We start from the raw sequence: 24,837 nt of genomic DNA on the forward strand, positions 1-24,837 counted from the left end.
ACAACAATAATTCAAAAAAGTAACTTTTAAAAATACTGCAGACTTCCAATAATTCAGATTGTCTAAATCTGACAATTAAAAAAAAACTACTTACTAGTAGAGAAGTTTTGGGAAAAAGTAGGGAAGTGGGGCTTAGCACTAAGAAGATACAAGAAACAATTCTGAAGCATAAAGAACTGAAGGAAAAGCAAACAGGCAGATTAAAGTGAGAAGTGAAGTGAAGAATTTTGGGTTAGCTACAAGACTTTGAAGGGGAAAGAATACCAAAAGTACATCTACTTCAATTTTGCATCCAGCTCCATCCCTTCCCATTCTTTCTCCTTTCCTCTTTCCAAGAGATCAAAGCAGTTGACAAATCCTTCCTGGGATCTTCTTCACCCAAGGTAAATTAATTTACTGGGGTAAAGATGAGATGGACAAGCTCCTTTGTAAAATTTAATTCACAAGTCTGAATTACAAATCTGATGAGAAAGTTAGTCTTACCTGGATACATACTATCTCAAAACACAGACAAAAACATCATCTCACCCCTTAGATTTTTAGACTGAATTCAGCTTATTCATCCTATCCACCACTCTCTCCTCCAAGTGAAGGTATAGGGAACAGACACAGTATCTTCACCAGGAGGTTGCTCAGCATATTTGACACTTTGTCTCATATTGAATTAATATTCTAAGTCATTCTTAGCTTCAAGTTCCATCATTTGGCATTTCTACAACTTGGAGCAAGTCTGACAATGTGTCTCTTACTCATCCATAAAGTTTAAATATCCCCCAAAATGTCATTGGCCTCCTCATTCTGATTTCTCTTGAGAATTAAACCCATTTCTACAGTGACATAAAAGCACCCTCTGCTGTTGAAAAAGATACAATGTTCTCAGGAAATTTTAATACTCTTATTACCAAGAGCTTAATGATGGGTAATAATGTATAAGCTGGGAGAAAACAACTTTGCTAGTTGTGGAGAGGGAAAGTGTTACTAGACAACAGTTTATCTGAAAGATCTGGAGGGTTTACCACATTCTAAATTCAAAAGGAGTCAATAGGGAACTACAGCAATAAAAAAAAGTTAAGTATTTTCTTTGGCTATACAGAACATGTACACTCTTCCCTAGTCAAACCACCACTAGCATTTGTAGAGTGCTGTAAACTGCATACATTTCTGAGTAAGACATTTTAACTACAGAGATGGAATCTTTTGGTTAATATGGGGTTGGTATAGAAGGTCTCTATATTATAAAGTTTCTTCTCAGATTTTTGTGATCCTATTTTTCCATGGTGAAAAGAGACTACCTATCCGGGCTAAAGCACAGGGTTGCTATAAAGGTAAAAATGAAATAATTTCCAAAAATAAGTTAGCAGCACGCCACAGTTTATTGTTAATAGAACATAAGAACTGCCACATCAGGTCAGCCCCATTTCCAGCCAGGGTACATGTTCTTCTTAACGATGGTCCCTCAGTGTTGAGGGAAGTCCTCCAAAGCACTTCTTATTTTCTTTAATGACAACAGATCTATCTTCCATGCATTTATCTAAACTATTCCTGATCCTCAATTACATATGTGAATAGGACCATTTACAGACAGTAACAAATTCCTCAAGATTTACTGTGTTATGCTAAAGGGCACTTGTTTTTATTGCTCCATTTCAGTTTTAACAATTCTGGAGAACAAATTCATTTTCACCCTTCACAATTTTATAGACTTCAACTGCCATATTTTTAACTTTGCTCTCCAACCTGGAGAACCACTTAATTTTTTATCAAATCTATAATATTCTTCTCTAGTTCTGTCATATCTTTTTCAAGCTATGGCAACAAGAAACATGTACAGACAAATCAGACTAAATGATGTATTAGTTTGTTTTCCCTAGTGTCCAGGCTGGTGCTCATCATTTGACTGAACCTTTTGGCTCCAGCAGTACCCTAACCTAATATGTCAGGGAACAGTCTCCAATAATTTATAGATCTTTCCTGGGACATGAATGGAGTAGATAATTAGCTTAGAAGTCAATTCTAGGTAGTCTGGATCACTGTCAACTAAATCTTCTGCTTTATATTTGTTCCCATAGAAGTATACCTGGAATTTCTGCCTCCTCCCCATCAAATGCTCCTACAATTTGCCTTCTGTAGGACTCAGCATTTCAGTGCTATCAGGAGTTTAGCAACCTCACATCTAAAGAGCACTGTGAGCCACAGGATTAACAAAACGTAAGCAAAACTGCAGGTCCTACTTGCTACCTACCAACCTGAAAAAGAATGGGCCCTCTGTATGTGCTGTGGCACTGAGGAGTCAACAGAGAACTGTTCTGGAGGTCTCCTTTCCAAAGGAAAAGCAGAGCCCTAATTTAGTGGAGTTGATCATGCTCTTAGTCCAATAGGCACAGAGGCACAAGAAAAACCATCCTCCACCTGGCATAATATACCAGTAGATGTAAACTCCTCCACCACTAAATAACTAGGTTGGGCTGCTTGATTGGAGCAGCAAAAGCCTGGTTCTCTTCACTCCCAAGTTCACCTTAATTTGTTAGGGAGGTTGGAGAAGAAGAGGAGATAAGATATCAAACCGAAATCTCTTTCCAATGTCAAATAATTAGGAAGAAGATGGTCTCTATTTCCAACATGAAACTTCCCCAGAGACATTTCTCCTTACTGCGCTGGACCTGATAATCATCACTTACTACTTAATTATCTCTAGAGCTAATAATATCCAACTTCCAAATGAGATAAAAAATATAGTCACCCAGAAAATAAGGAGCGGCATTCCTGACTCCCATACACCATGAGGTGTCCAGAATTTGGCATGTTAGGTTAAACTCCACAGCACCAGGTAGCAGAGATCAGCTTGGCTTCTTGTCATCCTCTGGTAACAATCCCTTTTCTGATTCATTTGACCAAATAATTCCTGAGGTTTAATAGCCTGTCCCCACAACTCACACAAACACCAATGTTTGAGTAAAGTTGAACGGGATGCTAAGCCCAAGAATAAAATAATTTGATTAAACTTGTCTCCTGCTGCTCCCTTAGACTGTTCTATCACTTACTTCCTTCTCTACAGTGCTTCCTGACTCACTAGCCCTCTATTTCCTGCAAGTAACCAATACACAGTGAAATGAAATGGGCCTTGGAGGGCACTCTCCTCACCTTCAGATGCTGCTGCTTACTTAGCAGACAGATGGGTTGAGTCAAAAGGGGCTAGAGGGCTTAGCTGAGTTCTCATCACCTTCGTTATAACTGGATTGAAAACGAGCCTTCAGGACTTCAGGGATCCTGGTTTGACTTCTAGCTCAAAGAGCTGTGTTGGATTCACTGCCCTACACCCTAAGGTACTGAGAAGAAAGCTGTTGTATTGCCTTTGTGACCACATGTAGGGTCAGAAAGCTAGGCTCTCTCTCCTCTTATCCTTACACACAAAGCCTCCTCCCAATCTTGCCACAGAGGGCAACAGAGCCCTTCAAAGAGAAACAGCTTTATTAAACAATCTCGAAAATGCAGCATTCGCACTCATGGTTCAGTCATGGTGGATGGGAAGGGCTAATGACCAGCCTGGATGTCACCTGAATGGCTTGGCTAGTATCTTATCACGGAAGCCAGGACTTCTTAATGATGTCACCTTTTGTTTGTTTTCCTCTTGGTAATCCTACTAAAGGGGAAGAAGCTTTTTTCTCTTTGAGAATCAAAGCTCCTAATCCCATGTGGTAAATCTGCCTACAAAATGGCAAGCCCCAATGGTATAGATCTTTGCTGCCTTAAAGGGGATTAGGGTCAGGGCAAAGGAGGAAAAGGGAGGAGGAGATGGCCTGGAGGCCAAAATCTGCAGATCCCAGAGGGTGGTATTGCATTTGCTGAAGAGTGAGGTTACCTAGCCCAGAGGCTCTATAAGACTCAGATGCCTATCCTTGAAGATTGAGCAGGCAAACAAGGACAACAGTCTCAAAAGAAGTCTTCAAGAAGGCAGGCAACATCACAAAGCAATCTGAGTGCCTGTGGGCTTATTGGAAGGCAGCCATCACAGATGATGAGAATGGAAATGTTACACATGGGTCTTCAAGGAGCTGGTGGCAATCGCTATAGGAGGAAAAGAGAAAGCACAGAGTCAAGACTTATACAAAGGAACCTTTGTCCTATAGTTCAAGAAGAAAGGTAAGGGTAAAGTGGAGGATCAGGAGTCAAGGTTAGTAGTTATATCCTCATTCTTAGAGACATCATAAAAATCTAATCAAGTCAGAGAAGCAAGACCCTTCCTAAAACCCATATCCTAATCAAGGCAGTTTTCCCCATTTCCCTCAATGACTGCCAGTCAACATTCATTTCCACTCACACAATATACATTAAATTTATTATCTATGAAGACTACATGCTTACTTTCCTTATTCAATAAAGAAGAAAAATACTATCTGCAAAATCCCAATTACACATGGTTGTAAATAGCAAGTTCATAAGTCACCAGGTATTAAAATTCACATAAAATACCAAGCCCACAATAGTCGGATAAAAGGAGCAAGAGAGCAGAACCCACACTGTTTTCTTCATTCACAGTTCTTATTAACCCTTAGCATCTCCTGGCCAACAGGTTTCATGAAATTTAGGATATGTGGCATAAAGAACTCTGCTACAAAGTCACTGGAGCATTATGTTCAGTTTAGCTTTTCAGAGCAAGAGACTAGGCCACCTGTAAGGTGATCCAAAGCATCAGAAAAGTTCCCTGAAAACAAGGGGCTCAAGCTGGAATGATATGTAATCATGGCACAGTTCTGCTACCTAGGGTTTCCTCTGATTTAGTTTTCAAACATGCCTAACTTAGTCTCTAGTTCTATAAAAAACAACAGCTTAACTCACAGAATAAATATAAAATTCCCAGAATCATCTGCCTTTAGAACAGCTCTTTCTTGGTGATTCACTTTCAATTTTTGATTCACATCTTTTTTTTTAAGTTAACACTTATATATAGTGTTTACTATATACCAAGCAATGTACTAAGTGCTTTACGATTATCTCATCTGATCCTGACAACAACTTTAGTAAGGCAATTGCTACTATTATCCCTATTTTATGGAAGAAACAAAGGTTAAAAAGTGGTTTGCCAAGAACACAGAGCTAGTTAAGTGTCTAAGGTCAAATTTGAATTCAGGTTTTTCTGACTCCAGGATCATTCAATATATTTATCCTTTTCTTTTTTTTTTTTTTTAATTTTTATTTAATAATTACTTTATATTGACACTCGTTTCTGTTCCGATTTTTTTTCCCCTCCCTCCCTCCACTCCCTCCCCTAGATGGCAAGCAGTCCTTTATATGTTGGATATGTTGCAGTATATCCTAGATACAATATATGTTTGCAGAACCGAACAGTTCTCTTGTTGCATAGGGAGAATTGGTATATTTATCCTTTTCTAAAATTGTTCCTCTCTTTCTAATTTCACCAATTCACCCTATGTTCAACTCCTCATTCTCCTTTTCTGGTTCAATATCCATATGAAATCCCCTAAGAGTGAGCATAATCCAACACTATCCTGAGCCCTTTTTGTTATGCCACAGTTCTCTTTAACTGTCCTGACTCAGTTTCCCTGTCTCAGTTTCCTTAACTGTTCTGTCTCAATCTCTTATAAATTAGCAAGATAAGAGAGTAGATTCCTGACTGTTTTGTGTCCTCAAGGATTTACAATATTCCTTTAGAATATTCCAAGATAACCCACGATATCTTTACTTCTTTGTCTCCGGATTTTTTAGGGTTTTATGGCTTCCCCTCCCTGATAAAAACTTTCCCTCCCTTTCTCTGTCTCCAAAAAGGTATTTAAGAAGTTGGGGTTCCTCCATTCATTGCTGGAGTATGGCGTCTGGTAGTTGTATGCTAAACTCCTCCAGCCCTGGGACCAACATGAATTCCTTGGTCCCAGTATATCTTTATCTCTGTCTGACTGGATAATCTGAGACGAGAGTCCTGTCCAGTCAATCTTACTCTCCCATTAATAAAATATTAAAACTCTCTAATCTCTCTCCTGCCTCAGTTTCTCCGGCATTACACTTTTCTCTCTCTTTCTCTTAGAATTATTCTCAGTTCTCATGGTTTCAATTATGATCACTATGCATAGGACAGTCCCAGATCTATAAAACCAGACCTAGTTTCTATTGAGCTATCTTCATATATCATGAACTGTTGCTATTGCACATTTTCAAATGGATAGTCTATAAATATCTCAAACACAATACATCCACAACAAAACTCATATTTTTTCCAAATCCACACCAGTTCTAAACTTGGGAACTGTTCCAGTATTTCTGTCAAAGGCACAAACATACTTCTTATCTTTAAGGTTCAAAATCTTAGATTCATGCTCCTTTTCTCTCCCCATATGCAATCAGTTGCCAAATCCTGTCAACTCTACACAATCTCTCATGCTTCCATCTCCTTCTTCACACTCAGATAATCACCACCCTACTTCAGAGGTCCTTATCACTTCTCACCGAAACTACTGCAATAATTTGCCTGTCCTGCCTTCATTCTCTCTACTCTTTATTCTTCCCACAGATAACAAAGTGACATTCTTACAATTTAGTTCTAATCACAAAATTCCCTTGCTTAAAAAGTTCTAATGTTTACCTATCCTCACAAAATAAATAAATAAATAAAATACATGATTTTTTTTTTTTTTTTTTGGGGGGGGAAAAGGCAGTGAGGTGGCACAATGATAGAGCACCAGCCCTTAAGTCAGGAGGATCTGAGTTCAAATTTGACCTCAGGCACTTAACACTTCCTAGCTGTGTGAACCTGGGCAAGTCACTTAACCCCAATTGCCCCAGAAATAAATTAATTAATTAAATAAATAAAAAATACAAGTGTCTCTATTTAATATTTAACAAACTTCTTAATCTGACTCCCAGCTGCCTCTCTTTGGCTTATTATACATTATTCTCCACACATTTTAAAATCCAGTCCAACTGCTCTTCTTGTTTTAGTTCCCATTTCCTTGACTTTACATACCCTGATACTTAAAAGGTCTTCTTCTCTCATCTTCACCTTTTAGAATTTCTGGAATCTTCCAAAGTTTACCTCAAGTGCCACTTCCTGTATTAAGCTCTTTTGGATCCTACCCAGTTTAGCTGCAAATGCTCTTGCCCTTACCCTGAAATTACTTAGTTTTATTGATGTGTATACATTGTATCAACTAACAATGGGAGCTCCTTAGGGAATGTTTCATTCTTGAGTCTGTACCTCCCGATTTTAGCATCATGCTTGGCACTCAATAGGTCCTAAATATGTACTGAATGGCTGACAGTGCCAAGACTCCTCCCTATATCAGTTCATTAACATTTCCTAGAATGGCCTCTCATTGATGTCTTAGGGTAAAGGATGCTGCTTTTTTACCAGGATTGCTGTCTATGAAAAGCTTCTGAACCACCAACTACTTGCAACCACCAACTCCCAAGCTTATTTACTAATCAAACCAAGAACCATATGCAATAATTGGATACTCCCCATATGAACTATGCTCCCAGCAAATGTATGTTCAAGATTAGAGTAAAAGCCAGTTTTCTCTGGGGGGGCCAATCTGTGGAGAGCGTTCCTGAGCTCCATTCTGTGATCTTAAAGATTTCAGATCAAAAGCCGATTCAGATCAAATAAAGAAGCAAGAAACAAAAAGCATTAGAACTGAAGCAAAGTCAGGCATAACTTTTTTTTTTTTTTTGCTGAGGTGATTGGGGTTAAGTGACTTGCCCAGGCTCACACAACTAGGAAGTGTCTGAGGCCAGATTTGAACTCAGGTCCTTCAGGGGTGGTGCTCTATCCACTGCATCACCTAGCTGCCCCCAACAGAGGTATAACTTGAAGCATTTATATTTTTTCCTCTGTTTAACTCAAATGGGGACGTTATTGTCTGTATAAACTCCTGACCTGCAATATTACTGGAAAAAGAAAAAATATTTTCAGCAAAGCCTTCCTCTCTATAGTTGATGAGTGATGGATTATAAAGATGGCTAGAGTATTCCACTAGCATTATTACATAGGTCTATGTCCTCCACATCATATGGGACCTCTTACTAGAAAGACTCACCTGTGGGGTAGAAGGCAGAGCCTGAGAAGTGGACTCCTCTAGGGAGGCAGCTCCTGTGCCCATTGGGCTCAGTGTGGTGACACGGCTGGGTTGTCCTCGCAGAGTTACTGTAATGGTAGTTGGGGCCTTTAAGCCTAAGAAAAAATAGGATTCAAGTTATTATCACAACCTACTAATTTGAATGGGGTCTTCTCAACACCATCTTTTTCCTGATCAGGTTCTTTCTGCTCACCTATCCAGTTCAACTGTGCCGCACTACTCAAAGTTCAAAAAGCAACAGTAAATAGCCTGTGTTCTCAAAATCTCTAAAGGAGGAACCAAAGGAAGGGACCTCAAAAATCTAGTCCAAGCTCCCATCCAAAGCAAAAATTCCCTCTTCATTATACTTGACCCAGGTTCATTCCATTTCTGGTTGAATACTGCTAGCCATCTCTAGTTCCCACAAGTTCTCTCAAGACTCACCTGCTGCTTGATTAGAAATCTGAGCCAGGCCAGGGAGGCTACTGGCCAATTTAGCAAGGCCCCCATTGGTCAGCAATTGGTGGATGGCTGTAGGCTTCCCGCCAGGAGTGGCACCCAAGGAGGAGAGAGTGGTGGCCACAGGAATGGTACGCACAATGGTGCCAGTGCCTGTGGTGATGGCACCCAGGCTCTGCATAGGAGTAGGCAACTTCACACTGGTGGTCTGTGGGATATATAAGCCCAGGTATTAAAAGAACATTTATCACTTCATGACATTCTTTGAGTTTCTAAGAACCACAGCAGGTTGAGGAGATGGATAAGGGAAGCCCTAATAGCAATTGATAGTCTCACAATCCTCATCATAACTATTGTGAGAGTAAATAAAATAATTCTAAGGTGCATGGCACATAGTAAATACTATATTGGGGTAGAGAAACTTTTTTCTGCCAAAGACCATTTGGCTATTTATAAGATTTGTTTGTAAAGGGCTGAAACTCTTGAGTCGATGCACTGAGGTCGGACAACCAAAAAATTAAGGCTAATTACTGATTGGACAATACTCTATAAGCATATGCTTAGAAAATGGCCCTTCCCCCTATGCTGTGCTGGCTCGATAATTGGTGTATACAGAAAATTGTAGGAGGGACTAGGGGGTAAAGTAAGACTAGCCAGGGTTACTTCTGGGTGGGAGACGAAGAGGAGAGGTCGTGTAGATTCTGCTTCCATCCAATTCAATCCTACCTCTAAAGACCAAGAATAAAAATCAAGGACTTTTGCTTATCCTGACTCTGGCTGTTCTAAGGTATCCAGGGTGCTAACGCGGTCATCACATTTGTGGGCCATACAAAATTATCAACTCAAGCCATGGGAGGTTGTTGTGTCTAGATTTCAACTCCTTATTGCCTGTGATTACCTCAGCAAATGATTCCATAGGCCTTATTATATAGCATATAGGCCAGATATTCCCCATCCCTGCATTTAATGTTTATTATTATTGTTATTAATATTATTGACCTGATCCCAACTTGACTGTGACAACTCCTCTCCTAACCTTCCCATCCCAGAACCTCTAGACTGCTCACCACTTACCTGAGTCGCTGGCCCTGGGGAAGCACTAGTTGGGAGGGTAGGAGTTTTGCTGCTGATATCTTGCAGGCTGAAGCTGAGACCCTGAAGGAGGCTACTAGCAGATGTGGACCCTGGAAGGAGAGGAACATCACTGATACAATAGGCTTAGCTACTCATACTTTAGTTCAAAGAAGGCTTACCATCTACAAGCTTTCCCTGGCTTGATATATATCCTTGCCAAGACTTTCTACTACCAATCTCAGCATGAAAGAGGGAAAAGATCTGAAAGAAGAGGCACATTGGTATGACAAATGGACCTTCTTTAAGAAAGAAGGAAGAAAAGCATTTAGTCTTGCTAATCCCTAACATTTTAATGGAACATATCTCTGATTCCATTCCTTAAGTGTAAAAATGTTTCAATGGGCTCAGAAAAAGATCTCATATATCAAAAATATAAATAATTTTGTCAAATTTATGAGAATATGAATCATTTTTAATTTATAAATAGTCAAAGGATGGGAACAGACAGGTTTTCAATGAAGAAATCAATATGAAAAAATGCACTACATCACCACTGACTAGGGTAATGTAAATTAAAACAACTTTGAGAAATCTTTCAAGTATAAAACTGGCAAAAATTTTTGGAAAACCACAAACATTGGAGGGGATGTGGAAAAATTCACTCTTGGTGAAACTATGAACTAAAATCTAATCACTTTGGAGAACAATCTGAAATTATGCCCAAAGAATTAGAAAACTGTGAATATCCTTTTATCCAATAATACCAATAATTAGGTTTGTTTCCCAAGGTGATTAAAGAAAAGGAAAAGAATGTATATGTTCTATATTTATAGTAACTTTTTTTGTAGTGGCAAAGAATTGTAAATGGAGGGGATGCCCATCAACTGGAAAATAGCTAAACCAATTGTGATACATGATTGTAAAGGAATACTATTGTGCTATAAGAAATGATGAATTGATTGATTTTAGAAAAACAAGGAAAGAGTTGCATGAAATAATGAAGAATAAAATGAGCAGAACCAAGAAAGCACTGCAATAAAGAGAAAGTAGCAGCAATATTGTCTTAAGAACTTTAAATGTTTATGAATATTAAAAAAATTCAAATCAACTACAAAGTATTTATGAAGATGTTAGCTATCCATATCCAGAGTTTTACATATATACCTATTTGTATCTAATGTCTAATTTTCTTGAGCAGGGTAGGGTAGAAGGGAGGAAAAATAAGTAAAAAGTATACAGCAGAGAACAAAAGAAAACTCAGAAGCACAGAAAAGCAGGATAGTTTTGAAAATGATGTATAATATTTATTAGATTGTTATTTAAAATAAACAATATGAATTTTTTTTTTAAAATAAAACTATGAAAAGGGAATTCATAGTCTTTTTTTATGTTATGCTATGAACATGGAAATTTTTTTTGTAATTTTTAAGTTCAAATTGAATAAAAAAATTTTTTAAAGGAAAAAATCGACCTGCAGCTCACAAAATTCTCCAGACAGCACAAAAGTGTAGATTGGGATCACTGACAGTAAGAAATAAAGTTGAGTAAATTCCCTTATGAATGAAGTCTTGGCCAATTCCTAATGACAGCATCATGCACAAACCCTATACTTATAAGCTGGGCCAAATAAGATCTCTCTCCTATGAAAGCATTACCTTTCCTATTCACCCAACTGCACACCAAAAAGTACAGGAACAAGGTGGGACAAGAAGTACCTGGGAGTGTGCTGCCAGGGGAGGCTGCCACACAGTGACCACCACTGGCCACCAAGCGACTCTGCAGAGTGTGAAAGGCACTAGGAGCAGTACTGTTGGGAATAATGGAGGATGAAGCGGGGTTCACTGACACTGCTTCAGAAGCCGCACTTGATCTGGAGAGAAAAGAAAACAGTTGAAGTACTGTTCCAAATTTCAGCAGGGCAGACTGACTTATGAGGATAATTAAGGAATAAAGAGGAAGTCAAGTAAGGCACAGGAGATATTCAGCACAGATATTACTCTGACCTTCTGACACTCCACTTCTCACAATTCCCACAAATATCCTAAACCAAATTCTACCAATAGGGCATGAAACCAAATGTAGAAATCAGTTAAGATATGAAGGATACTTTTAGATCTCCCTTTGAGGGGGAGGAAGAAGGGAATGAGTAATGGTAATAAGGTTGAAGATCTTCAAACAAAAAGCCTTCACTTTTTGTGTATACAAATCCAAGAAGGCCTAACCCACAGGGAAATGCTTCATGAAAGCTATCTAAAATGAACTTGACTAAGGCCACAGTTTATGTGATTTATCAGGAAGAGACCAAAAGAAATGACATTAAAAAAAAAAATAGACTCACTTGGTTGTGGTGAGCAGCCCTGTTAGCTCCTTGGCACCTACAGCAGCTTGCCCACGAGTCACAGTAATGGGCTTTCCTCCTGAAACTACACAACAACAGCTTCTAAATACATTGACACGTTCATGCCTACTTCTGCCTCTACCTTTCAGAATCACAGAGCCTTGGGAAAATGCAAGAAATCTGGACTGATCTCACCACTCCCACCTCAAACTGAACTATGGCTTAATGATAAGGGTTCTGGACTAGGAGTCAGAAGACCTGGTGTCAAGTTCCAATTCTACCCTTTACTAGGTGACCATGGATAATTCAAAGAGCATTTACTGAGCACTTACCTTGTGCCAAACACTAATAAGCACTGAGTATAAAAAAATTTTAAATCCCTGCCCTCTAAGAAATTTACATTCTAAAAAAGGAAAGCAACCTGAGTCTCAAAGGGAATAAAATATTTTAAGAAACAATAGAACATTCTAAACATGGGGGAGAGCCTGAGGAAAGACAAAGAAAAAGGAAATGGCATTTTACATATCAGGAATGGCAAATGGCTTAATTTGACTGGTACATAAAATGAATGAGGGGAAGTAATATGATATGAATCTAGAAAGAAAGGCTGGACCCAAATTTTGAAAGGTATAAAAATGCCAAATGAAATTCCTATTTTATCCCAGAGGCAAAAGGGAACCAGTGAAGCTTCTTGAATAGTGGAATGACATAATCAAATTTGTGCTTTAGGAACATTAATTAGTAGTTAGTCATTTTTCTTTTTTGGGCTTTAGTTTCTTCAACAGTAAAATGAGAGACTGAAATTAAATTTTCTCTAAAAGTCCATTTTAAATCTGTGACTCCAATCTCTCATCAATGGACAATCCCTGGTTTCTTCAGCTTCACTTCTATGTCTGCTTCTACTATAGGCTTCTTATAAGGTAGAATGAAGACTAGACCCCAAAGCAAGAGCCATAAATTGGGCAGCCTGTGCTCTCTGGGTGTTTAATTAGTACAGTAATAGCTTTCCTAGATACTTGCCCTCTGTGGTTCCTCCTTGGGATGGGAGACTTGGTCCACTAGTTCCATCCCCATGAGAGACAATGGTTACTTTGATCTTGGCTCGCTTGGAAGCCTTGCTGCCTGGAGGGGGGCTGGGAGGATGCTGACGTTTCAGCTGGCCCCGAAGGTCTTCTTTGTCAGCTTCCTCAGCTTGATCTGAGGAGATGGGAACTGAAAAATGAAGATGATCTGTTTGAGATCTCCTCCAACTGAGGAAGGTACAATAGAAACTGACTCAAAGAAGTACACAAACATATAGAACATATATACATACATATATACTCAAAATGAATGATCAGCCCATGTCCAAGGCCTTGCACCCAAGATATTTACTAAAGTCAATTCTGCCTTTACCTGCCTGACCTCAGATTCTATCCCACAGGAGCACTTTGACCCTAAAATCCCATATTACACTTCTGTTGTGTCTTGAATGTGGACCCTGGAGAATGTGAAGGTATAGAAAGAAAAAAATGAGGTAATTTCTCCTTATCATTATTGGGTCCAGCAAAAGAACATATACAGATAATACTTCCCAGTGTTTGAAACAGTTCCATCCTTCTATTCATCCCATTTGTCTCTCAAATGATAAATCTAGAGTTTCCTCAGGGACATTAAATATCGCAGAGAGCACAGCAAAGCAGAGAAATGAGCATGACCAGAAGAAGGTCCCCAGTAATAGATGAGGATCACACAGTATGTGGCCACTACCCTTGTCTAAGAAGAGAAGGAAGGCTAGCCTCCTTTAAAAATTAATATTTCCATGGAAACATTGAGTTTTGCCCAGTCCCTATAATTTGTGGGGTTTCCTCTATTAAAGTAGGAGACCTAAAGGAATTCTACTGTTAAAAAAACCCCCAAGAAAAAAATTGGAACAGAAACGAGTGCAAAGGATAATGTTGTAAAAAAAAAATTACCCTGGCATGGATTCTGTCAATATAAAGTAATTATTAAATAAAAATTTTTTAAAAAACCCAAAAAATAGGCTTTTTTATGTCCTTAAGCTAGAGGAGTCCCAATATGCATCCCAAAGCTCCAGTTCCAAAGGGACCAGGATTAACAATAAACCATACAACCTTCTTCAGAAATTGCTTCTCCCTGTCATACAAACCACCCTATTTTCATTAATTGATGAATAGTTGAAAATCAAACATATCTACAAGAATGGCCAAGCCTTCCTTGTTCTCTTCACCAAAGTTCCTTCCACATAGGCATCTGCAGACTGGCTCACTCCTCCTCTAGGTTTGCTGTCAACTCCTCAGGAGACTATCCCATTCCATTCCTTCCCAATTCAAGCACAAAGGGGAATATCAGTTCTCATCAGCAGGATTTAGAACCACAAGCATTTCCTCCTGATCACTATCACAGTACAATTAGAGGTAAAATGGATCATTCAAGACCTGGATGTACTAGCCCGAATGGGAAGGAGTAGAGGAGAGACAGGGAAGGTTTTTAAAAAGCTCTGAAAGCTTGCAAATGGTTTACTTCCTTTAGTGGCCACAATGGGAACAGGAAAATAAAAGCAAAAACAGAAACACAACCCTGTCAACATATGCAAAGGCTTTCAGACAAAAAAGGGTCATGCAGATAAAGTAAGAAAATGAGATGGAGGGAGGGAAGGAAGTGAAAGAGAATAAAAAGCAGCAGAAGGAGAAAGAACAAGAAAAAAATAAAAGAAATTCAGGGTTTCAATGGCAAGGCAAGAGGGTTTCAAAGAGACAAATTTATTGAATGAGAAATAGGGCTATGGAGAAGGGGACATGAAGAGAGGATATAATAAAAGGCAAATGAGAAGAAAGACTTGAGTAAAATGTCAAACAATTTCAACTAAAATATTAAGCACCTACTTTGTGCAAAGAATCATACTAGACTGTATGTGAGAATAGCAAGTTGAGCAGCAGATTCAGAAAAAGCAAGAAACAGGCAAGCAAGAGAAAGATACTCACCAAAGAGACAGGAGGAGGTGCCGGGAGGAAGAGTTTTCCTCACCAGCATGTTTTGTTTCAGAAAAGCAGCAAACTGCGCTGGAATGAATCAGAAAGAATTACAGAATCACAGCCGGCCAAGGAAGACAGGAAGGGGTGAGGGAACCAGGAAGGGGCCTAAAGATGTCTCCTCATTACTTCTTGCTAACTGAAACCACTGCTAATAGGGTTCTAAAGTTACCAATATCACTCAGGACATTTCAGAACCCTGAGCAAAAGGGAGGGCCCATTTTGATTCTCTTAACTGATAAGTGTCATAATAGTATGCCTATAAGGAAGCAATCTCTAAACATTCCCTGAATTGTTGTGCCTTACATGATGGTCCAAATGGGAGTAATAGCTAACATCTCAACTTTTGCTTCTGCCAAAAACAAAATGAAACACAAAGCTACCAAGCACATACAGAGCACAAAAATACTATCACAAAAACTTGGGGAACTTGTTTTCTCTCATACATTCAAGCACAGAAATGGCACTCTTTTGTTCCTTCTTAACACTATTTTTCTAGACTACTTTGAAGGAATCTAAGATTTAAGTTCTGCCCCTGAAGCACCAAATAAAGAAATATAAAGTACATAAGCAGATAAGATGAATCCTGGTTGACAGGCAGTCTCTGAGTTCAGAATATAAGTTACAGCAGGAATTAAATTCTGTTATCTCCAGGCACTCAATCCCTCAGGGAAATTCTGAACATGTTAAAAGTTCTGATTTAAACAATCAATTTTCATAATACCAGAACCCTATCTTTGACAAACCAAAGCCAGAATTATCAGCTTCCCTTAAAAAGTATTACCTTCCCTTAAGCAATTCCTTCTCTAACACTTTCCTTCTTGCCTCTTCCTTTGCAATATTTGTTATCAAAAAATTTTTTTCAGTTTAACCACATTTCAGAATTCTCCAAATCAAATGTGAAGTAAGGACAGTTACAAATTCTACCCATGAAAATCATGACTCTTAAGTCACAGAGCAAAGGAAAAGTCCAGTCTCTGGAAAGCTACTTTCTACAAACAATAATTCAGGGAAGGTATCTGTAAGAAGAGCAAGGAGATCGCTTTCTCTGCTAGTAAAAAAGAGATGAGCTTCATCACACAAAATTTCTGCCATTTAACAAGGCAAAGCAAAGAAGACTATCCTTCCCCACTCTCCAAACACATCTCTTTATAACTTCTTTTCATTTCAAGACTACCCTTGATATTTAACCTGTTTTAAAATGTTAAAAAAGGAGAAGTGGGAGCACACAAATAATCTTCCACATTATGCCTCTCTAGGGATGGTGAAGGAGGTCAGTCATTTAAAAAATCTAAGTTCTAAAAAACAATTACAAAAAAAATGGGAAAGAAACCCATTTGGCATTAGGCCTGGAATCTGTACCTTGAGCCTGTTTATGGGTCAAGACAGCTTCTGTCCGTTGTACATGTCTCTTCAATAGCTGGGCAGTGCCAATTTGGCTAGACTTAGGAGCAGAAGTCATTGTAGCCATTTTGGTTTTGGGACTAGAGGTGGGGCTGCTAGACACACTTGACAGATCCTGGATGGGATTAGAGATAAAGAAAAACATGTCATCTGGACTATAATAATTAAATTCAAGAACAAGCTACAGTATTTGGTACTATAAAGAGAGAAGCATAATTTCAGGAGACTCCTTAGACCACAAGCAGGAATTTTCTTTTAATGAATATGTAAAATCTGAAGCAATAGGAGATTCAAGAAAAAAGATTAAGGCTAAAAAAGAACCCAGAGGTCATAGAATACAAGTCCTTCATTTTAGAAATGAAAAAATTAAGGCTTCAGTATTTAGGTAACTTGCCCAAGATAATAAACATCCTAAGTAATAAAGCCATAATTTAAATCAGGTCTTCCAACTCTAAATCCAGTGTTCTTTCCACTTTTCATCACACACACTTAGCTCCTAACTCTCTCCCAACAAGCTCCCTTCCCAATGTCCCCAGATTCAAGCATATGTTATCCTGGAGCTGAAATACCTCAGACCCAGAAGGTGAAGCAGGAAGCTTAGCAGAAGGAGAGGTAGGCCTGCTTCCCCGTTCAGGAAGTTCAAAAGCTAAGTCTCGGCGGGCTGAATCACGCGGTTTCTTCTTCTTCTCAGCATCCTGATCTCGAGGCTCTGAGCCACTGTGGCCCTCAGCACGAGTGAGCACACCAGTCAGAAAGTCTGCAATCTCATCCTGGTTCAAACAGGAAATGCCTATCAGTGTCAATCAGTGTCACCCTTGAGATACAATCTCAGAAACATTTTCAAATCAGTATCAACTCCATCCTGCTTTTGACATTAAGATGAGCAGGTCTTTTCCCTTCCCATGCAAAGCGTGAAACAAATCTTCTCAGTCATTCTCCTGAAACTAAACAGAGGGGCCCTTCAGGGGCACCTAAAACTGACACTACTGTACCACTTTCATCCACCTGAATTTTTATTTTCCTCTTCAAGCTATTTTTTTTCCTTCTCTTCTTCCTTCTTCCCCAGACTATGCCTTATATTTCCCAGTAGCCCCAATAGAAAAAAACTTAGTATTTTGGGATTGAAAAAAAAATAAAACAGCCCTCAGAATATGATATAAGCAGAAAGAAAAGAACAAAACAACCATGTTTACCTGGACACATCTGTCCACCATGCTCTGAGTCAGACCTTCTGACTTCTTCTTTGCTTTGCTTATTCTAAGAGAAAGGAAGAAGGAAATTATATGAAGATTATCATTCACTTAAAAAAAATCTACCATATGACATGAATGTCTGGGTCAATTTATTTTCTGAGCACATTAAGAAACATTTGTTAGGAAAAATAGGACCAATCTCTCTAAAAGACACACTCACAAAATTTCAGAGCTGAAAGACCTCAGAGACCATCAAGATCAACAACATCAGTTAACAGAGGAGCAAACCGAGACCTAGGAACAATGAAATGTGATAGTGGAAGAATTGGGAGCTCTATCGCAGGACTCTTAATTCCTAATCAAGTACTCTGTCCACTCAGAGCTTCATACTGCCTCCCAATATAGTCATCATAGAATGAGAGTTAAAAGGAATCTTTAGCAATGCACCTCCTCCAATCTCCTCACTGTTCAGGTTTTTTTTTTTTTTCGGTCATGATTCCATTTGGACTTCTCTTGACAAAGATACTGGAGTGGTTTGCCGTTTTCTTCTCCAGCTCATTTTACAGATAAGGAAACCTGAGGCAAACAAGGTTAAGTGACTTGCCCAGGGTGACACAGCTAGGAAGTGTTTAAAGCCAGATAGGTCTTTGTGACTCCAGATATGATAACTTTAGCCACCATATCACCTAGCTGCTCAATCTTCTGAGAAAACTGAGACCCAGAGAGCCCATATTTAGAGGATGTTTTCTTCCACTTCACTTGAACTACTCTAGCATAACTCTTTACAATCCATCAAGAAGCAGCAAATACTCCCCAAATGTGCCTACCTGAGATTGTCATCAGCTCCTCCAACTACCACCATGCTGTTATCAGCACGGATCTTCTCCCGAAAGTCCTCCATGGCCTCAGTATGACACTGTAGGGAGTTTTGGCCAATAACAAAGAGAACTGGAGTCTTCATGTCCAGGAGAGGGTCATCCACATCCTGACAAGAGAAAAATCTTTAAAAGATATTAACCAAACAACACATATTCAGTAAATGCTGACTGGAAATCTAGACAGAAAAGGGAGTAGGACTAGAAAATTTCTTAGATATACGAAAATTCCTTTAGTTGAATGGAGCAAAAGAGGGAGACTGTAGTGATAAGTGACTTTTCCATTCCCATTCTAATAAACAGCCCATAATTTCAATCCTATCCTTACCCCTCTGGGCCCATCCACTGTAAGCAGAGGAAATCCAAGGCAGACAACTGCAGTGACATACTCCATCACTGACACCTGAAAATAATACAATTGTTGGTGTAGGGCTCTTCAAGAAGAGACAAAAATTCATTAAGTAATCCAATCTATTAATTAATCCTAACTTCTACAATATTATTCTGATCTCTAGGTCTTCCATTCATGACATCACTGGGCATTATCTTTCATAAAGTAGGTGTTTAATAAATTATTGTTGGATTAAATAGTAAAGAATATAAAGGGTATCATTTTGCAAATAGTCATATAACCCTAAAAGACCTGGCCCTGAAGTGAACCTGGAAGAATATTAAAGCTATAAATTCCACAATCTTCTAATTCCCTTTTTAATAGGCCTGCTCACTTCTTCCCCAGTTAGTAAATGAGATCAGGACAACTTCAAAAAACAGTTCTCTATCTCAAATAAGAAAAACTTTCAATCTCTAATCCAATATATGACCACTCCCCATTACTCCCTCTTTCTTTGGAACACTCCTTTAATATTTCCTTCCCTCTTTTACACTACTTCTAGAATTAGAGGATATAAAAAAAGGTGCATCACTCCTAAACACTGAGCTCAAATTAAAAAATGATACACTTCACTAATTATATTTATTTTACCTTCCTGAGGAATAAAACTTTTCAGCACATCTGGAAAATCTATCTAAACCAGTATTCAAATTTTGCTGGAGAGTAAACAAATCTCAAAACACACATTTAAATTTCTACCTCAAGATTGTAAATCATCCCAAATCTTTAAAGAACGATCCTTAAAAAAGATGAAAAATTACTTACATGACATGCCACCAAGGCTCCGGTATTCCAGCCAATTAAGATGATAGGTTTGTGGGGGAAATGATTATGAATCTTTGAGGAGAAAAAAAAAGAAAGAAAAGAGAGTAAGATAATTGCAGAGCCAATTTAAAGCCTGCTTTGGTACAGAGATAAGAGAATATTCTTACCTCTAGTACTTTGCCTCGAACAGCCCCAATCATGTGCTCAAGACATTGAAGAACTCCTACTCCACTCCCATTGTTTAGGAGATGGGTGGCAATTGGGATGACCTACAGAAGATGAGGGTGTCTTTATAATAAAGACTATACACAACAGCAAATTTTTATGCTTCTTCAATTCCTCTCAAAGACTCGCTAACTCCTAACCCAGATCTCAACTATCTTTCATTATGACTATTTCTTTTTCCACATGAAACCAAAATATATCCTCATTAAAGTACAAACTTCTAGAATATATCTATCAAAAGCACTATTCATTATTCTTCCCCCTTTTTCTGCCTTATTTTTCAAAAACCTTATGTGCAGGGGCAGCTAGGTGGTGCAGTAAATAGAGCACCAGCCCTTAAGTCAGGAGGACCTAAATTCAATCTGAACTCAGACAGTTAATACTTACTAGCTTAGTGACCCTGAGCTTATTTAACCTCAATTGCCTCAAGGGAAAAAAATCTTATGTGCAAGGTCATCATTTCCAGAACATACCTTGCCCAAGCAGGAGAGTTGTGACTGCCAAAAGCGGTGTCTTCGAGAGGTAGGGAACATGGAGCTTGAGGGACCAGAGGAGGCAATGAGAATCAGTGGAGATCCAGGAAGTTTGCTCTAAGGAGAAAGAACCCCACCCACTCACAGATAAGTGAAAGTTATTAATTTGCCCTTTCAAGTATCAAGGTCTCCATTTTCCCCCTTTTAATAAAATGATTTAAAAAATCTTTTGGTTATCAATTTATTTGATGGTATCATTAGGCTTATTTAATAGGCACAATTCCTGAAGCTTACAAGTTAAAATAAGTGCTTTATTGCTGCATCAGTTTTCTCTATTTTATTTGTTACAAAAGGGTTGAGAAAGAAGTGATGGCCATGGGGGCTTGGGGGTTTGGGGAGAGGGGGAGGTAATGGGAAATTACTTCAGTGTAAGAAAAAAAAGACATCAATAAAACTTTAAAAATAAGTAACTACTTGTCCAGCTTACTGGTTTGTTATGAGAAAGCACTCCTACAGCAGGATCCCAGGGCCTTTTAAGTAGAAGAGACAAGGCTTCAGCTCCTGCCGCACCCGTCTTTGTGGTGGAGGACATCAACATTCGGTCAATCAAGGTTGGTATCTAAAAGACAAGACCAGAAAAATGCTATTATTGTGGAAGTGGGAAGCCTCTCACCAGCAGAGAGTAAGTTGAACTCTTGTTGTCTGAAACAGTCCCCAGCTTCTCAGACAGTTTAATCTAATACCATCTGCATCTAGGCTGCTCTTAAAAACAAAATACATAGACCACCAGCTACAGCATGTATATATACTGATAAAACACTGTTACTTCTATAGTAAAACAGCCTACTGTCAAATACATATTATGATTTCAAATGTAGCTCATTTTAGCATAAACTCAAAAGGTGGTCTTATATCTATTTAAATGTAGGTTTCAAATATGCTAATATCTGCAGTAATGAAAAAGAGGACTATCATAATTTCCATACCAAAGGTCAATGATTCACATGATAGATAGGACATTTTTCCCCCCAAAGGCTATTCAATTTAACTTTTTTATGTTTTTTTTTTTTTAATTAAAGCTTTTTATTTACAAAACATATGCATGGGTAATTTTTCAACATTGACCCTTGCAAAACCTTGTGTTCAAATTTTCCCCTTCTTTCCCCCACCCCCTACCCTCGATGGCAGGTAATCCAATATATGTTAAATATATTAAAATATATGCTAAATCCAATATATGTATACATATTTATACAGCTATCTTGCTGCACAAGAAAAATCGAATCAAGAAGAAAAAAAACACCGAGAAAGAAAACAAAACACAAGCAAACCACAACAGAAAGAGTGAAAATGCTATGTTGTGATCCACACTCAGTTCGCATAGTTCTCTCTCTGGGTATATATGGCTCTCTTCATCACAAGATTATTGGAACTGGTCTGAATCATTTCATTGTTAGAAAGAGCCACATCCATCAGAATTGATCATCGTATAATCTTGTTAACGTGAACTGCATCAGTTCATGTAAGTCTCTCCAGGCCTCTCTAAAATCATCCTAATGATTGTTTTTTACAGAACAATAATATTCCATAACATTCATATACCATAACTTATTCAGCCATTGTTCAACTGATGGGCATCCACTCAGTTTTCAGTTTCTCACCACACAAAGAGAGCTGCCACAAATGTTTTTGCGCATGTGGGTCTCTTTCCCTCCTTTAAGATCTCTTTGGGATGTAATCCCAATAGAAACACTGTTACATCAAAGGGTATGCACAGTTTGATAACTTCTGCTCTCCAGAGTGGCTGGATCCATTCACAATTCCACCACAATTCCACCAACAATGTAACAGTGTCCCAGTTTTCCCTCAACCTTTTCAACAATTATTATTATCTTTTCCTGTCATCTTAGCCAATCTGAGGGGTATGTAGTGGTATCTCAGAGTTGTCTTAATTTGCATTCCTTTGATCAGTAGTAATTTAGAGTACCATTTCATATGACTAAAAATGGTTTTAATTTCTTCATCTGAAAATTGTTATAGGACATTTTTAAAGTTAAGCAACTTTTAGAAAACTAAGATTTTAAAAATACTAAAGAAACTGGAAAACAGAAAAGAGAATGATTTGACACAAGGTTAAGGTAAAGGAAGAAAAACTCAAGGAAAATGATCAAAAACAGTGTACCCATAAAAGATTAATTCAACAAGATCAAAGGAGTAATGCCACTTAGGATGAGTACAGGCCAGTCAGAGTTTAGCCATCAGGCCTTCTTAAAAATAAGACAGATCTTCATGTCCTCAGTGACCTATTACTTTAACTGGGCTGGCAGCAGAAACCAAAGGAAATGAAACTGGAAATAACTGACTAGAAGCTCTGATGTATAAAAATCAATTCCAACGAGTTTAAATGAAAAGGAGCATTGTGAAGGCATAACAAGCACTGGATTTTCAAGTTCAAAGAGTTCTAGCGGCTGGTATTACCATCTTCTAGCCATGTGACTACAAATAAGTCAGAAAGTCTTTATTTAATTAGAATTCTTCATATAAAATAAGTGGCACAAAGGTGGAATGGAAAAGGTAATAGACCCAGAAACAGGAAAATGAGGGGTTCAAATCATGCTTCGGTCACTTGTTAAATGTATGACTCCAAGCAAGTCATTTAATTTCTGTGCTTCAGTTTCTCTGTAAAAGGAGGGAATGAAGAACCCTAAATTTTAATGGCTTCTAAGATCTTATTAGAAGCCTAAATCTATGATCCTATAAAAATATCTACACACACTAATGTTTGCTTCACAAGATTGTGAGAAAAGTTCTGTGTAATATAACTCTTAAAAACATGAGATAAATATATTTCTATGTATATATTGTTTTAGAAATATTTTATTTCTATACAACTGTATACATAGTTTTTACCATGAGATTTTTTCATTGTACTAATTTTGCTCCCTAATTGATGAAGAATATATTATACTAAAAAAAACCAAGACACCAGAAGAAACCTCCTAATATTTTAATGCATTATTTCAAGTATTTTAATATACAAACTGCCTATCAAAAATAAAGAGGGCAACTAGGTGGCACAGCAGATAAAGCACCAGGCCTGGAGTCAGAAAAATCTAAGTTCAAATCCAAACTCAAGACACTTACTAAACTGTATGACCCTGGGCAAATGACTTAATCCTATTTGCCTTAGTTGCCTCATTTGTAAAATAAACTGAGAAAGAAATAGCAAACCACTTCTTTATCTTGGCCATGAAAACTCCAAATGGGGTCACGACGAGTGAGACAAAACTGAAATTACAGTTTGTAATAGTAAATGACACTGATATAGAGCTTTAAAGCTTGTCAAATGCTTTATATATATTCTCATGTGATTTCTCACTTCTTGCCTAGAATATTGCAACAGCCTTCTGTTTTTCCTAACTCAGCTTTTTTAAGCCTTGTATATCCTACAAAATTATTTTCCTTAAGTACAGATCTGACCATACTGCTCCCTGACTCAATCAGTAGCTCCCCATCATCTCCAAAATCAATATAAACTCATCTGTTTAGTTTCATAATCTGGCATTCTTTTTCTAGTCTTGCTGTATATAATCACCCTTCCCACATGCTTTGAAACAGCCAAACTGACCTTCTCTTGGCTCCTCACTAACACACTTGCTCACTCATGTCTGGGCTTTTGCATTGGCAGTCTTTTTAGGGCTGGATAGAAATCCCTCTCCACTTTCAATTCACAAAATTCCTATCTTCCTTCAGGTACCATCTTCAAGCCTTTCTTGACCACTTCAACTGCTAGTATCCACCTTCTCAAACTAAGTATTTAATTATTTTCTATTTGTTTATATGTATTCTCTTTACATTTAATATGAATAAACTTATATATGTTCTTGTTGTCTCCCGTTAGAATTAGTTCTTTGTGAATAGGAACTGCTTTATCATTGTCTTTATATCCCCAGCACCTATGTTGAGGATATATAGTAGGACTTTAAAAACCTGCTGATTGAGCTTCTGTTTCCTCATTCCTCATTCTTATTCAACTAAGAATGTGGTTTTCAATCTATGACTCTCACAACCACCCTACGAGGGAGATGGTAGCAGACCACTAATGATGAAACTGAGAGTCAGAAAGGTTAAATGACCTTATCATGGTCCCAAAGAAAGTAAATGCCAATATAGCATCTGAACCCAAGTCTTCCTAACTCCAAATTCAGAACTCTTCACTACTCTATGCTGCTTCTCAATATTTCCTTATAGTCTGTTAGTTCACATAGTCAAAAGACAAGTGTTTGCCCAAAATAAGTATGGTAACACAAAAACTAAGCTGAAAGCTGACAGCCTAATAGTGAAAAAAAATAGGAAAAAATACAAAAGGCATGTAAAAATCAAAAAAGCCTTCCTATAGTCTGGCACCAACTAATGAAGGAACAAAAAAGTTTCCAATTCTCGACAGCCTCCTAATACTACAGTACACAAAGTATCTGAGATTCATCATTGATACCTACATCAAGGCCATTCAAGGTCTTCCATGATCCTTTCAGGTTTTTT

General features: G+C 38.1%; 1 protein-coding gene across 3 annotated transcripts in view; it reads right to left on the reverse strand.

The window, feature by feature from the left end:
• Positions 1-1,350: 1,350 nt before the first annotated feature.
• Positions 1,351-24,837, reverse strand: part of KANSL3 (KAT8 regulatory NSL complex subunit 3) — a 38,811-nt gene continuing 15,324 nt past the window's right edge. For 2 of the 3 annotated variants that reach the window (XM_051976407.1, XM_051976406.1), the window contains exons 6-22: positions 20,783-20,914; positions 20,296-20,412; positions 19,765-19,866; positions 19,598-19,669; positions 18,770-18,844; positions 18,394-18,551; positions 17,567-17,630; positions 16,943-17,143; positions 16,332-16,488; positions 14,922-14,999; positions 12,958-13,149; positions 11,938-12,022; positions 11,315-11,469; positions 9,600-9,709; positions 8,511-8,733; positions 8,049-8,182; positions 1,351-4,065 (exon numbers count right to left, since the gene is read on the reverse strand). In XM_051976407.1, the coding sequence (XP_051832367.1) occupies positions 4,045-4,065; positions 8,049-8,182; positions 8,511-8,733; positions 9,600-9,709; positions 11,315-11,469; positions 11,938-12,022; positions 12,958-13,149; positions 14,922-14,999; positions 16,332-16,488; positions 16,943-17,143; positions 17,567-17,630; positions 18,394-18,551; positions 18,770-18,844; positions 19,598-19,669; positions 19,765-19,866; positions 20,296-20,412; positions 20,783-20,914 (2,076 nt within the window). In that variant the 3' untranslated portion in view covers positions 1,351-4,044. The remainder of the gene's footprint in view (positions 4,066-8,048; positions 8,183-8,510; positions 8,734-9,599; positions 9,710-11,314; positions 11,470-11,937; positions 12,023-12,957; positions 13,150-14,921; positions 15,000-16,331; positions 16,489-16,942; positions 17,144-17,566; positions 17,631-18,393; positions 18,552-18,769; positions 18,845-19,597; positions 19,670-19,764; positions 19,867-20,295; positions 20,413-20,782; positions 20,915-24,837) is intronic. The other variant, XM_051976408.1, reaches the window with a different exon arrangement.

This window comes from Antechinus flavipes, chromosome 2 (assembly GCF_016432865.1).
Source record: "Antechinus flavipes isolate AdamAnt ecotype Samford, QLD, Australia chromosome 2, AdamAnt_v2, whole genome shotgun sequence".
Lineage (NCBI taxonomy): Eukaryota > Metazoa > Chordata > Mammalia > Dasyuromorphia > Dasyuridae > Antechinus > Antechinus flavipes.